The sequence below is a fragment of the Psammomys obesus genome, unplaced genomic scaffold (assembly GCF_907164565.1).
Source record: "Psammomys obesus unplaced genomic scaffold, mPsaObe1.curated_primary_1811, whole genome shotgun sequence".
NCBI lineage: Eukaryota > Metazoa > Chordata > Mammalia > Rodentia > Muridae > Psammomys > Psammomys obesus.
In genome coordinates this window covers 11,055,644-11,072,325 of record NW_026596079.1, presented here as the reverse complement: position 1 = coordinate 11,072,325, position 16,682 = coordinate 11,055,644, and the positions used below count along the sequence as shown (strand labels likewise).

The window sequence follows — 16,682 nt, the reverse complement described above, 5'->3', positions numbered from 1 at the left end:
AACCAAGGACCATGTAGGGATATAACCTAGAACCTCTGCTCAGATGTAGCCTGTGGTAGCTCAGTAACCAATTGGTTTCCCATAGTGAGGGGAACAAGGACTATTTCTAACAGGAACTCAATGACTGGCTCTTTGGCCTCCCCACCCCCCAAGGGAGGAGCAGTCCTGTGAGGCCACAGAGGAGAGCTTTGCAAACAGTCCTGAAGATACCTGATAAAACAGGATCAGATGAATGGGGAGGAGGTCCCCCCTTATCAGTGGACTTGGCAAGGGGCACGGTGGAGATGAGGGAGGGAGGGAGAGACGGGGAGGGAATGAGGGATCGGGACATGGCTGGGACACAGAGTTAATAAAATGTAACTGATCGTCTCCAGCTTGTCACGTAGAGGCACGGTGGTGTTTGAGCCTCTCTTGCACACGGGGTCCCCGCGTCCTGCCTCCCAGCGCCTGCCTGCAGAGAAGATGTCGCATCCATCCCTGGCGGCCAAGCCCTCCAGCCCCCAGAACCCGCGGGTCTTCTTTGACGTAGACATCGGAGGGGAGCGAGTTGGCCGAATTGTTTTAGAATTGTTTGCAGATATTGTTCCCAAAACTGCAGAAAATTTTCGTGTGCTGTGTACAGGAGAAAAAGGCACTGGCTCCACAACTGGGAAAGCGCTCCATTTTAAAGGATGCCCTTTCCACCGAATTATTAAGAAATTTATGATTCAAGGTGGAGACTTCTCAAATCATAATGGTACAGGTGGAGAAAGTATTTATGGTGAAAAATTTGAAGATGAAAATTTTCATTATAAGCATGACCGGGAGGGTTTGCTGAGTATGGCAAATGCAGGCCCCAATACAAATGGTTCTCAGTTCTTTATCACAACAGTTCCAACTCCTCATCTGGATGGGAAACATGTGGTATTTGGTCAAGTAATTAAAGGACTAGGTGTGACAAGGATGCTTGAAAATGTAGAAGTGAATGGTGAAAAACCTGCCAAACTGTGTGTTATTGCAGAATGTGGAGAATTGAAAGAAGGGGATGATTGGGGAATATTCCCCAAAGATGGCTCTGGTGATAATCATCCAGATTTCCCCGAAGATGCAGATATAGATTTAAAAGATGTAGACAAAATTTTATTAATAGCTGAAGACTTAAAAAACATTGGAAATACTTTTTTCAAGTCTCAGAACTGGGAGATGGCTATTAAAAAATATGTGAAAGTATTAAGGTACATGGATAGTTCGAAGGTTGTTATTGAGAAAGCAGATCTATCCAGACTGCAACCTATAGCCTTAAGTTGTGTGCTGAATATTGGTGCTTGTAAACTGAAGATGTCAGATTGGCAGGGAGCAATTGACAGTTGTTTGGAGGCTCTTGAGATGGACCCGTCAAATACCAAAGCACTATACCGCAAAGCACAAGGATGGCAAGGATTAAAAGAATATGATCAAGCATTGGCCGATCTTAAGAAGGCGCAGGAGACAGCCCCAGGAGACAAAGCTATCCAGGCAGAAATACTTAAAGTCAAACAAATGATAAAGGCACAGAAAGACAAAGAGAAGGCACTGTATGCAAAAATGTTTGCTTAATAAGGATTCGACTTTGCTTAAATATGCATTGATTATATAAAAGATAATGTAAGTTACTGTCTGATCCTTGATGTTTCCCTTGATTCTTTGTCATTGTTTACATAGAATTGTTGACAGATTCCTTCTTAATAAAGTGTTATGAAATACAGTGACTCTCATTTTAAAAGTGCATTTTCATCAAGAGTGGTATCTGGCCAATGTTTAAACTGTAAATTTAGAGTCTCACTAAGTTGTATGCTTTGTGGACCACCTTAGTTCTCAACTTGTGGGTCCGTTGGTTTGTAACAGTATCAAAATTATAGTTATGACGTAGCAACAAAGTAATTTTATGGTTGGGGTTCACCACAACATGGGGAACTGTACTAAAGGTTGCAAAGGTTGAGAACCACTGATATAACCTGTCACAATTATGTGTGTAACCAGTGGGCATGGCTATGTTTCAATAAAACTTCGTTAAGTGTTGAAAAAAATAAAATAAAATAAAATAAAATGTAACTGATAAGAAAAAAATAAAATTCAAAAAATAAAATAAAATAAAATTCTGTTTCTGCACTTACCAACTCAGTAACCTTATCCAAATTTCTCAATTATTCTTTGACTGTATCTTTAAAAGATGGGTACAATAAAACAACACAGTTCTTGTAAACACAATGCTCATTCACATGTATATAACACAGAGAAGAGAGGCTAGAGAGAAAGAACACTGTGTATGGAGTAAAGTACAAGAACACCCATGGTGAGTAAAGAATTATATGCAGAATGCTAAAAAGTTCTGTGCCCTACAGGCTAAGAGAGTATGATCCAAGAAAGAATCTAAGAAACAAGGGAGATAGATAGAGCAAAGCCAGATGCTAGGCAACTTCAAAAGCTTTCATAGAGGTTACCTCTTCCAATGAGAAATAGTGTTCCAGCACTCCGCTAGAACCAGCATCACACTGAAGTCTATGAATGTCATGTATATCCTAGCCAGTTTTCTTGTTTCTGTGATAAAATACCCAGACAAAAACAACTTAATGAATACAGGTTTTATTTAGCTCATAGTTCTAGGATACAGTCCATCATGGTGGAAAAACTCTAGTATCTGGAGCTTGACATCACAGCCACAATCAGAAGAAAAGAATAATGACTGCTTGTACTCAGCTTGTTCTTATTTATTTTTCTTTTCCTTTTTTGTTTGTTTGTTTGCTTGCTTGCTTGCTTGCTTTCTTATTTTTTGTACAATCCAGAATCCCAGCCTAGGGAATGGTGCTACTTACAGTAGACAGCAACTCCCATCTTATTTAACCTAATCCAGATAATTCACCACAGGCACGTTTTTCAAGTGATTCTGGATCTCATCTATTAGAAAATTGATATTACCCATTACAGAATATGATCAAGATGATGGTGGCAGGCACAACAGACTCTGCCTGGAAGACCTAGAGAGTCCCTGCAGCTTCACTGAAGATCTGTTGAGCACAATATGGTGAATCAAGCACTTTTTCCAGAGCATAGTAGAGTTAGAGGTATCCATAAGGCATCCTTCCTCTTAGTTCTGACAATTCCACCCTTATCACTTGTCTAACTAACCCTTTATTCTCTGCTTTAGATGTTTTCCTCCAAGATCTTTAGTAGATTTATGAACTTTTTATTTAGTCAATCATTTAAAACTCTTTCATCGTATAGGCACACTAGTAACGGCCTTCTTGCATCACATAGTCACCTACATAAAAACAACTGTTCCATCATTTTGTGATCGCATATTTACTAGCATGTCTTTTCTACTAGACTGTAACATCTTTAAGACAAAAAGTCTATATTAAATTCATGTGTCTCTACTTAGGTATGGAAGTTCATGCCTGTAATCCCAACACTCAGAAGGCTGAAGCAGGACAGTTATAAATTTGCAGCCAACATGGGTTACACACTGAATTAGAGGTTATCCTGGGCTATCTTGCAAGACCTTAGCTAAGGGGGAAGGGCAAGAAAAGTTGTCCTCTAGAACAGAGCCTGCTGTTCATTAAATGTCAGCTGACTGATGTAACAAATATGATGAATAAGAAAATAACATATTTGTACAGGCCATCATAAGCTATACATGTAGACTCATACAAGAGTTGACAGAGGATGGGGGCGAAAGGCTCTACCCTACTAGGCAGACGCTGAGACTCATAGCCAAACTTTGGGCAGAGTGCAGGGAATCTTATGAAGGAAGAGGGAGATAGTAAGACCTGGAGAGGACAGGAGCTCCACAAGGACAGCAACAGATCCAAAAAGTCTGGGCACAGGGATCTTTCTGAAACTTATACTCCAACCAAGGACCACTCATAAAGATGGCCTGGAACCCCTGCATGGAGGTAGCCTAGGGCAGTTCAGTGTCCAAGTGACCTCCATAGTAATGGGGACAGGGACTGTCTCTGACATGAACTTATTGGCCTGCTCTTTGATCACCTCCCCCTGAGGGGGGAGCAGCCTTAGCAGGCCACAGAAGAAGACAATGCAGCCACTTCTGATGAGACCTGATAGACTAGGATCAGAGGGAAGGGGAGGGGGACCTCCGTTATCAGTGGACTGGGGGAGGAGCACGGGTGGAGAAGAGGGAGGGAGTATGGGATTGGGAGGGGAGAAGAGAGGGAGCTACAGGGGGGGATACAAAGTAAATAAATGCAATTAATAAAAATAAAAGTAAATTTAAAAAAAAGAAGCAGGAAATATAGCCCATGTCAGAGATATCACCCCTAACTAGTCGGCCCACATGAAGCCTAAGATCCCCATCAGACTTATCTTTTGGAGATCTGTGCATTGTAGTATGTCTATCCTGTACGATATGACTAAAATCTGCTTATAAGTGAGTATATACCATGATGTCTTTCTGGGTCTGGGTTAGCTCACTCACTTTTCTAGTTCCATCCATTTGCTTGGAAATTTTATGATTTCCTTGTTTTTAATGGCTGAGTTGTATTCCATTCTGTAAATGTACCCCAATTTCTGTATATATTCTTCAGTTGAAGGGGAATATAGGTTGTTTCCAGCTTCTAGCTATTACAAATAAAGCTGCTATGAACATGTTCGAGAAAATGCCCTTGTTGTATGGTCGAGCATCTTTTGGGTGTATGCCCAGGAGTGGTATAACTGAGTTATGAGGTATGGCTATTCCCAGTTTTCTGAGAAAACACCAGATTGATTTCAAAAGTGGTTGTACAAGTCTGCAATCCCACTCCTTTCTCCACATCCTTGTCAGCATGAGTTGTCACTTCAGGTTTTGATCTTAGCCATTCTGATAGGTGTAAGAAGAAATCTGAGTGTCATTTTGATTTGCATTTCCCTAATGTCTAAGAACATTGGGCATTTCTTTAAGAGTTTCTCCACCATTTGATATTCCTCTGTTGAGAATTCTGTTTGGTTCTGTACTCCCTTTATTATTTGGATTATTGGCTTTGTTGGTGTTTAATTTCTTGAGTTCTTTATTTATTCTGGATATTAGCCCTTTGTCAGATGTAGGGTTGATGAAGATCTTTCCCCAGTCTGTAGGCTGTCATTTTGTTCTGTTGACAGCATCCTTTGCTTTACAGAAGGTTTTCAGTTTCATGAGTTCTCACTTATTAATTGTTGATGTTAGAGCCTAATTGGTGTTGTGTTCAGGAAGTTCTCTCCTGTGCCAATGATTTCAAGGCTCTTCTCCCGTTTTTCTTCTAATAGATTCAGTGTGTCTGGTTTTACATTGAGGTCTTTGATCACTTGGACTTTAGTTTTGTGCAGGGTGATAAATATGGATCTATTTGCATTTTTCTACATGTACACATCAAGTTAGACCAGCACCATTTGTTGAAGATGAATTTTTTTCCATTGTATGGTTTTGGTTTCTTTGTCAAAAAATAGGTGTGTGTAGGTGTATGGGTTTATTTCTGGGTCTTTAATTCTATTCCTTTGGTCAACCATTCTATTTATATGCCAGTACCATGCACTTTTTTTTATTACTGTTACTCTGTAGTATACCTTGAAGTCAGGTATGGCGATACCTCCAGAAGTTTTATTATTGTATAGAATTGTTTTAGCTGCTCTGAATTTTTTGTTTTTCAATATAAAGTTTAGAATTATTCTGTCGAGGTCTGTGATAAACTGTGTTGTTATTTTGATGGGGATTGCATTGAATCTGGAGATTGTCTTTGGTAAAATGGCCATTTTTACAATGTTACTCCACTGACCCATGAGCATAGATGATCTTTCCATCTTCTGTTATCTTCTTCAGTTTCTTTCTTCAGAGTCTTAAAGTTCCTGTCATACCGGTCTTGACTTCCTTGGTTCGAGTTACCCCTAGATACTTTATATTATTTGTGGCTATTGTGAAGGGTACGGTTTCCCTAATTTCTTTCTCAGCCCATTTGTCAACTCGGAGCAGAAATCAATAAAGTAGAAACAAAGAGAGCAATACAGAAAATCAGCAAAACCAAGATTTGGTTCTCTGAGAAAATCAAGAAGATAGACAAACTCCTACCCAAACTAACTATAAGACAGAGAGACAGTACACAAATTAACAAAATCAGAAATAAAAAGGGTAAATAATAACAGACACTAAGGAGATCCAAAGAATCATTAGGTCTTACTTCAAAAGCATATATCCCACAAAACTGGAAATTCTAGAGGAAATGGGCAATTTTCTTGATAGATTTCACCTACCAAACTTAAATCAAGAGCAGGAAACTGTTTAAACAGCCCTATAACTTCTAAGAAAATAGAAGCAGCCATGAAAAGTCTATCAACCAATTTTATGAAAGAAGGGGGAAATACAAAGACCTGGAGGAGACAAGAACTCCAAAAGGAGACCAACAAAGCCAAAAAAAAAAAAAAAAAAAAAAAAAAAAACAACTGGGTCCTGCAGGCCCTGCAGACAGAGAACAGGGGCTGTTTCTGGCATGAACTCAGTGACAGGTTCTTTGATCTCCTCCCCCTGTGGGTGCAGCTTTGCCAGGCCACAGAGTAACACAATGCAACCAGTCCTGATGAGACCTGATAGGCCAGGGTCAAATAGAAGGGAAGGAAGACCTCTCCTAGCAGTAGACTAGGGGAGGGGCATAGAAGGAGAAGGAGGGAGGGGTGGATTGGGAGGACATGAAGGAGGGGGCCACAGCTGAGATACAAAGTGAATAAACTGTAATAAATAATTAATAAAACAATTAAACTAGAAAACAAAAGTCTCCCAGCCACAAAAGCCTGGGGCTGGATGGTTTTATTATAGATTTTTAACCAGACTTTGAAAATAGAGCTAACACCAATACTCCTCAAACTATTCCACAAAGTAGAAAGAGAAGGAACATTATTAAATTCATTCTATGAAGCCACAGTCACCCTGATAACTAAATCACACAAAGACTCAACAAAAAAAGAAAATTTCAAACCAATCTTCCTTATGAACATTGGTGCAAAAATACTCAATATGATGCTTGCAAATAAATTCAAGAACACTTCAAACACATCATCCAATCGTGATAAAGTAGGCTACATCCAAGGGATGTAAGGATGTTCAATATATGAAATTCGTCAATGTAATCCACCGTATAAACAAACTGAAAGAAAAAAAATCACATAATAATCTCATTAGATACAGGAAAAGCCTTTAACAAAAATCCAACACTCCTTCATGATAAAAGTCTTGGAGAGATCAGGGATACAAGGCCCATACCTAAACACAATAAAGGCTACATACAGCAAGCTGATAGCCAACATCAAACTAAATGGAGCGAAACTAAAGGCAATCCCACTAAAATCAGAGATAAGACAAGGTTGCCCACTCTCTCCATATCTCTTCAATATAGTACTAGAAGTTCTAGCTAGAGCAATAAGACAACTAAAGGAGATCAAAGGGATACAAATAAGAAATATCATCTCTATTACAGATGATATACTAGTATACAAAAGCGACCCAAATAGTCCACCAGAGAACTCTTGCAGCTGATAAACTCCTTCAGCAAAATGGCTGGATACAGGATAAATTTCAAAAAAAAAAAAATCAGTAGCCCTCCTTTAGGTATTCTAATGAACACATGGACTTGTTTCTGCATATGAGGCAATCTTCAGTCTAACAGCAGAAATTCCCAGAGGTGTTCAGTAGAAAATAGGCTGTGTAAGTCTGAACCTTAAAATATAAACAAGATGTAGGAAAAGAAGTGAAGCCTGTAAGATATGAAAAACTAGTCCCAAATTCATTATCCACCATTTACTGTTATATCTGTTACCCAGCAGAATGACAGCAGCAGAATGTAGCAAGTATGTGTGATATGAAGATTGATTGAAATCATGTCTGACAGGGTTCTGCTTGGCTGCTCATTCATAGTAAGTCCTTGATTCACTGGGGCTTTAATGTCAAAGACTAAACTTCCTGCTTTGTAGCAGGAAGAGAGGATATAGAAGAAGAGCACAGACTGGAGGAGAGAGGCCAGGGAACTGTGTGGACTGTGTAATAATCTCTATATTCACGTGCCTTTCACATGCCTGGCACAGAAAAGCAGCTCAAAACCCGTTAGTCCTCTTTCTCTTCCCCCTAGTATATAGCACACAAGACATCACTTCTGAGACTAAGGTCTCCAGAGAAAAGAAACAAACTTGCTGAAGTTCTGATATATAAGCAAGGGCGCCACCTACTGCCCAGAATTAGCATTGCTCTTCTTGCCTCCCGCGTCCTCTGCAGTGCATCTGAGTTGGCACTAAGGCCATGAGCAGGTGTGGAAAAGGTCATGAGCAGAAAGATGCCTTGCAAGCATCCCCTCCAGAGCATTCTGCCCCTTCCCTCCCTCCTCTGCCCTTCCTAGATTGCAAATGAAGGTGTTGAGTGTTCAGCAAGTTCCGTTGCCTCTGCACACTTGCACTTTGAAGATTAAGAGTGTGAGATGGAAGTTACAGAAAAAACAGAAATCGGTCCAGCTGATGCTGGAGCTGTGCTTCAGTTCCCTCTCCATCTGCTTACCCAGCATTGCACAAGGTGATGTTTAGGTTTTCTGGGATGGTTTCCCTTCTGGGACTGCATTTTCTCACTCCTATCACCCTTTTTAAAGTTTTATTTATTGTTATCATTTATTACAATTTATTCAATTTGTATCCAGGCTGCGGCCCCCTCCCTTGTCTCCTCCCAATCCCACCCTCCCTCCTTCTTCTCCCCCATGCCCCTCCCCTAGTCCACTGATAGTGAATGTTCTCCTCCCCTTTATTTGACCCTAGCCTATCAGGTCTCCTCAGAACTGGTTGCATTGTCTTCCTCTGTGGCCTGGCAAGGCACACCCCAGAGGGAGGGTGTCACTGAGTTCACTGAGAGCCTGTCACTGAGTGCATGTCATAGAAAGCCCCTGCTCCCCTTATTAAGGACCTCACTTGGATACTGAGTCTATTGGCTACATCTGAGCCTGTGTTTTATGTCCTCTCCATTCATTGTCGTTGGCTGGGGTATCAGTTCCTGCAGGGCCCCCAGAGCTCAGTTTTTGGGCTCTGTTGGTCTCCTTTTGGAGTTCCTGTCCCCTCCAGGTCTTTCTATTTTCCTCTTTTTTCATAAGACTCCCTGCACTCTGCCTAAAGTTTGGCCATGAGTCTCAGCCTCTGCTTAGATACCTCCATCAGTAGAGACTTTCAGAGACTATCTGTATTAGGCACCTGTCCTGTTCCCTGTCTTCTCCTGCTTCCAATATATATCTCCTTTGTCCTTCTGAATGAGGACTGCGCATCTTCCCAAGGTGTTCCTTCTTATTTAGCTTCTTTAGGAGTATAGATTTTAGTATATTTATCCTATGTTATATAGCTAATATCCACTTAGGAGTGAGTATATACCATGTGTGTCTTTCTGATTCTGGATTACCTCACTCAAGATGATCTTTTCTAGTTCCCACCACTTGCCTGAAAATTTCATGATTTCCTTGTTTTTAATAGCTGAGTAGTAGTCCATCACCCCTTTTTCTGGTGAAGTTCCATTTACCTTTCCGTTTTTATTCCCATCTTTCCCTCTAAACCAATGTTCAATGCCATAGCATGACCTCCAGGAGCCTAGGAAGAATCTGTATTTGATGTTGTCTGAGACTCCTTGTCCTCACTTGGGAGATAACTCACTTCTACTCAGTTTCAGAGGTTCTGCGTAGAGTTGTCTCTCCTAAGAATGTCTTTTCAATCAAGCCACATCCTATACAGGTTCAGTACCCCTTTATTTTTCCACAGTCTCTCTACTTTGGAATTGTTCATTCCCATAGCTCATTTGTAGACTGTGATCTCTGGAACTATCATGGGATATCTACATTATTTATCTTTTTTTAGGGCATAAACTATTATCATTACTATTGGTAGTATAATAGAAATGATCAGTCAAGTCATCAATAAACCAGTGCATTAGTAAAGCAAGCTGTTCTAATCATGTTTCTGTCACTTACTAGTTTGTGACTTTTTATTGAATTTTTATTTTATTTTTATTAATTACAGTTTATTCACTTGTATCCCAGCTGAAGCCCTCACCCCTATCCCCTTCCAATCCCACCCTCCCTCCCTCTTCTTCTCCTATGCCCCTCCCCCAGACCAATGATAGGACTGCTTCTTCCATCTGCCCCTAGCCTATCAGGTCTCATCAGGACTGGCTTCGTTGTCTTCCTCTGTGGACTGGTAGGCTTCTCCCCTCTCCCCCCTCAGGTGTAGGTGATCAAAGAGCAGGCCAATCAGTTCATGTCAGAGATAGTTCCTGTTCCTATTCCTGGGAAGTGCATGACTTGTGACCTGTTTCCCTGTATCTGTTGCATGTTTCTCCTCTGTAAAATTTAAGTACCCACATATACTTCCAGACATACAGAAGTGAACAAAACAAAGCAGCTGCTGATCGAAAGGTTGATGGCCTAATGTTACAGAAGGAGAGGTAAAATCAAAAGGAATAAATTACAAGAAAGGATAATTTCTGAAACATAGATTGTAAATTTCTATATCAACCTGGATTATAGACTTGACAAATAAATATGTATAATGACAGCAGTGAGTGGAAGCGAGATGATAAGGGCAAGGTGGGCAGCACAATGGTATGGTTACTGTGTGAGGAACGGTGGCCTAAAAAATGGTCTGCCGCTAGTAAATAAGAGAAAAGGCCACCCTGGCACGTACATGTGTTGGTATAATGTTCTGTTGAAATGTATACACCTTACCCTTGTTCATTCAGTTGCTGATTCCCTCACACACACTCTCTGGTTTCAATCCCGATATTGCATTGTGACACTTATTCTAAGCATCATGTCTCAACTTTGTGTAAACAGGTCAAAATAAAGCAACTAGCCACAATGTTGTGCAATTGGAAGAGCCAGAGGACAAGAAAGAGGGGAGGGGCCCGAGGGCATGAAATGAGTGGGAGGAGAAAGGGGGAAGAGAGCTAGGAGAGCAGAGCTGGAGAGAGATCTTGGAACAGTGTGGAGAGATGGACTGGACCTAATATATCACAAAAAGCAAGTATAATGTAGGAAGTCTAAATGTTAGGAAACTATGAGGGTTTGGAGGTTTAAGAGGAAGTAACTATTGCCCAGCATTGTGTTCTAGGTTAACTAAATAAACCTAGTCTCTGTGTGGGCATTTGGTTTTACAGCTGTTTAGGACTAACAGCAGCTTTACCAGAAGATAGATCAATAGTAAATATTAATCGCCACACCTACAACATACATGGGTTAGCAATCTTACCTTAAGAAGATGTTATCTTCTTTCATGATTTCTCTTACATTTGCTTTCCTGGTATGAGAACATATAAAGTCACTGTCATGTGCATACACTGAAACTTGAAGCAGTGTCCGCCTTCTGCATCTGACATCTTTTTGCATGTCCACTGGGCTGAATGTCACTCAGATATTTGTAGATCTCTTTTGTTCCTTCTCACTTGACTGGAGAGACTGACAAACATGCATCTTGCTTCTTCTCTTCTGGCCTCTATGATAATCACTTTAGGCCCTTAAAATAATTTTTCCCTAATAGAAGGCTACCCCAGAACAGAGGGAGCCAGTGATAAAGAGACATCACCAATTCCCCATCATAATTTTGAAAAGGTCATTCTGGTTGCAGCATAAGCAGTGTACTGGAGAGAACAGACTGAACAGAGGAAAAGCTGTTTAAAAAGCTGTTGCATGAAACCAGTAGATAAGAACAGTGGCCTACACTCAAGTAACAACAGTGAGTGTAGGGGGAAAATAGGGTGGCAGAGTCTATTGGTCTTGGCAGCTAATTAGAATGGGTCCCTGTGAAAGAGGGAAGATTCTGCAGGATAACTTCTGGCTGTCGCATTGGCAACTTCAGTTTGCTGATGCCAGTGTCTATTACAGACAAAAGGAACACAAATGAGGTAGGAAATAATGATGTGTTTTTGCTATGTCATGGGCCAGCTTACAAGTTGTAAGGAAATGAAGAAATTCATGTTTTATGTAGTGGAAAAATAAAATTCACTAGTTAAATAAGGGCTATCTTATATCAGGACATAATTAGTTGCAAAAAGATATCTTTGGGACTGATGGTGGGTCCAAAATTTTCAAAAGGCTTGTACTTTAGAGTATGATAAAATTAAGTGAAAAACACTCAAATGGGGTAAGCTTAAATTCTTGGAATGGTTGTTAGACAAAGTGAAAGGTATCGTTCCTCTGAGTGCTGTAGAAAGTGAGGTTTAGAGAGACACTGGAGCTTCTGTTCACACCCAGGAATGGGCTTTACTGATGAGCATTATGCCCACTTAAGTTATGAGTATGAAGTAGAAAAGCAATATTTAACTTGTGTTCTGAAGACTGTCTGTGACGGTACAGAGTAAACACTCACTACCTGTTCATTATTTTCTTCTACGCTTGTTGAGCCCCTGCCCATCTAACTTACCCAAAGGAAGTAAAAGTGTTTACCATTCATACCCCATGGCGGCTGACCACAATGCCACAGTTCTTTCAGTCCAGATTGCAAAAGGAAAACATAAGAAACTCAATATGAGGCAAATGGTGATGATGGAAATGGAACATCATAAATATGATAAGATGCAAATGATTTACAGGTGTACCAATGACACAGAAATATAGTATCACTCTCGATGCTGGTTTTTATTTAGTCCTAGTTCCCAGAAATTAGCCAGTGGTTCAGCGCACAGTTCATCCACATCCACAGCTTACTTGGACCTATGCAACCTGCTCCCTGCTTCCGTAGTGCTCTAAGTTCAGCTGCCTCTGAAGCAGCCCAGTTTTCTTCAACTGGAAAAAGAGGGTGTATGCTATTGTTCTTACTTCTTGAGCCTAGGTTATCACTAATGCATCTTAGCTTTCTTTATACATTGTTTCTTTGTCTTTCCTTAAAAATATGATGATAGGGCGGGGCAAGATGGCGGCCCCGGGAGGACTCTCATTCTGACCAGCAGCACAGCAGGATTGGCACAGTGACCAGCAATCAGAACTCTCGGCCATAAAACATAGGCAATTGTGTTTCCCAGGTGAGAGGATACCCCACGGTGGGGGATTCAATCAGCTTTTAACTCACCCGGGTAAACCTCGGAAGAGATTCCGGTTCCGCCAGACGCTTGGCCACCAGCCACAGCCCAGAGCCACATGCCAGTGTATCTGGTCACAGTCCCAGACTGAACCATGCGCACCAAACTATTAGACACTGGAATTTTCAGTCGAGAGATAACCCCACAGTACAGGAAACGATTGGGACCGACATCCAGACATCCCCTGGAAAAGACTCAGGTTCCGCAGGCACCCCAAGAGCCAGCCCAGAACCAGAGCCAGGGAACCAGGCACCTGCACAGAGCCCTGCCTGTGCACCTGATTTGCTGCCTCAGATAGAACTGTGGGCCCCAGGGCACCAGGGCACCAGAGACTGCGTTTCACTGTCCGGTGCAAACACACAGGGAGAAAAACAGCTGGTCTGACCTAAGAGCACTCAGCCGACACCCCCACCTTGAAAAGGCCTCGGAAAAATTACCCAGTTTAGGCAGACACCCAGGCTCCCAAAGGCCAGAAAGGCAGACACAGGCAGTTTCTGTGCACCAGCTAGCTGGCAGAGACTGAGTGGTGCACCCCAGGGCAAAAAAAGAGACTGGGAGTCCCTGTTTCCAGAGAATCCACCAGGAAGGAAGGAAACTGTACTGACTTAAATGATGCAAGCCTTCCCTGGAAAAAGTCTCGAAGACTGGTGGGGCCTAGCCGCCATCACTCAGCTGTGCTCCAGACACAGGCACAAACAGTTGCTGCACACCAGATATCCAACTGGGTCACAGCAGCTGATAATTAAATTTACAGCAAGAAACCCAGAAACAGGGCAGCTGTCTTCAGGACTTCCCTGGGTGAGAGGAGAACCCTCTCGACTAAAAAAGACCACAGTTACCACTCAGGTATCTATCCCTGAGGTGAGCAGCAGCAACTCCTGAAAAAACGCCAGCCATCCAGGGACTATACCCAAAAAGCTGAGAAGACTTCCTTCAGGAAAAACCAGCTTTCTGCCAAGGGGATTCTCTCCACCACAGGATTCCCAGGAATCACCAGAAAATAACCCCAAACACCTAAGATATCCCAATGGGTAGAGGCCAGCATAAAAGCTCAAGCAACAAAAGACAGAGCAATGTGGCATCTCCAGAACCCAATTACTCAGGGGCAAGTAGCCCTGGACACCCCAGCATAACTGAAATCCAAGAAGATGACCTAACAACTATGCTCATGAAGATGATAACAAAGGAAACAAATAAGATACGTAAAGACATAGAGGAAGATAAACTCAAACAGAATATTGCCATCCGTAAAGAAATAGAGGAAGTTGCAGCCAAACAGTTTATGGCCTTTAGAAAGGAAATGCTTAAAGCACTGAATGAAATAAAAGAAATAGAGTTGAAGGAACTAAAAGAAGAACAGGAAAGTACAATCAGACAAGTGAAGGAAGTAAACAAAACAATTCAAGACCTGAAGATAAAACTGGAAAAATTAAAGAAAACACAAATGGAGGAAATAATGGAGAGGAAGAATCTAGGGAAGAAAACAGGAACTACAGAGGTAAGCATAACCAACAGACTACAAGAGATGGAAAAAAGAATCTCAGGTGTAGAAGATACAATGGAAGAAATTGATGTATCTGTCAAAGAAAATGTTAAATCCAAAAAATACCTGACACAAACCGTCCAAGAAATCCAAGACAATATGAAAAGACAAAACCTAAGAATAATAGGTATAGAGGAAAAAGAAGACTATCTTCACCAAGGACCAGAAAATATTTTCAACAAAATCATTGAAGAAATTTTTCCAAGTTAAAGGAGAGGCCAATAAGGATACATGAGGCCTACAGAACACCCAACAAATTTGACCATAAAAGAAAATCCTCCCGCCACATAATAATCAAAATAGTAAGTATACAGAACAAAGAAAAAATACTAAAAGCTGCAAGGGAAAAAGGCCAAGTAACATGTAATGGCAAACCCATTAGAATCACACCTGACTTTTCAACAGAGACTATGAAAGCCAGAAGGGCATTTACAAATATCATGCAGACCCTAAGAGAACACAGATGTCAGCCCAGGATACTATACCCTGCAAAGCTCTCAGTCATCATAGACAGAGAAAACAAGATATTCAATGATAAAAACGAATTTCAACAATACCTACACACAAATCCAGTCTTACAGAAGACACTAGAAGGGAAAATACAACCCAAAAAAATTAGCTTCTTTCAAGAAAACACAGGAAATAATTAACCTTACTACAGTGAAACAAAAAGCAACCAAGCACACAACCTGATGACCACAGCCAACATCAAAATCAAAGGATCTAACAGCCACTGGTCATTAATCTCTCTCAACATCAATGGACTCAACTCTCCAATAAAAAGACACAGATTAACAGAATGGATATGTAAACAAAACCCAGCAATCTGTTGCATACAAGAAACACACCTAAGGCACAAAGATAGACATTACCTGAGGGTAAAAGGTTGGAAGACGACTTTCCAAGCAAATGGACCCAAGAAGCAAACAGGAGTAGCCATTCTAATATCTGATAAAATAGACTTTCAACCAAAATTAATCAAAAGAGATGGGGAAGGACACTTCATACTCATCAAAGGAAAATTCCACCAGGAAGACATCACAATCCTGAACATCTATGCCCCAAATACAAGAGCACCCACATTTGTAAAAGAAACATTGATAAAATTTAAACCACATATAGATCCCCACACATTAATAGTGGGAGACTTCAACACCCCACTCTCAATAAAGGACAGGTCAACAAAACAGAAATTAAACAAAGAAACACTGTCACTAACAGAGGTCATGCATCAAATGGACCTAACAGACATTTACAGAACTTTACACCCAAACACGAAAGAATTTACCTTCTTCTCAGCACCTCATAGAACCTTCTCCAAAAAGACCATATAGTTGGTCACAAAGCAAGCCTCAACTGATACAAGAAGATTGAAATAATACCTTGTATCTTGTCTGATCATCATGGAATAAGGCTGGACCTCAACAATAGCAGAAATAGTAAAAAGCCTATACACACGTGGAAACTGAACAACTTGTTACTAAATGGCAGCTGGGTCAGGGAAAAAAATAAAGAAATAAATTAAAGTCTTTCTAGAAATCAAGGAAAATGAAGACACAACATACCCAAACTTGTGGGACACAATGAAAGCAGTGCTAAGAGGAAAGTTCATAGCACTAAGTGCCTTCAAGAAGAAATTCCAGACAGCTCATTCAAGCAACTTAATGGCTCACTTATACCACTCCTAGGCATATACCCAAAAGAGGCGCAAGTACACAACAAGGACATTTGTTCAACCATGTTTGTAGCAGCTTTATTTGTAATAGCCAGAAGCTGGAAACAACCCAGATGCCCCTCAACTGAAGAATGGATGGAGAAACTGTGGTACATCTATACAATGGAGTATTACTCAGCAATGAAAAATAAGGAAATCATGAAATTTGCAGGTAAATGGTGGGACCTGGAAAGGATCATCCTGAGTGAATTGACCCAGAAGCAAAAAGACACTCATGGTATACACTCACTCATATAAACATACAATATAGAATAAACCCACTAAAAGCTGTACATCTAAACAAACTAAGCAAAAGAGAGGACCCTAACTAAAATGTTCAATCCCCATCCTGAAAGGCAAAGAGGATG

At 40.9% G+C, this 16,682-nt stretch overlaps 1 protein-coding gene across 1 annotated transcript; it reads left to right on the top strand.

Annotated features, from left to right (window-relative positions):
- The first annotated feature begins 462 nt into the window (after positions 1 to 462).
- Positions 463 to 1,723, top strand: LOC129690702 (peptidyl-prolyl cis-trans isomerase D-like). The gene has a single exon (XM_055626506.1). It carries the CDS (start codon positions 463 to 465, stop codon positions 1,573 to 1,575), a length of 1,113 nt encoding a protein of 370 aa, XP_055482481.1. The 3' UTR covers positions 1,576 to 1,723.
- The last annotated feature ends 14,959 nt before the right edge of the window (positions 1,724 to 16,682 follow it).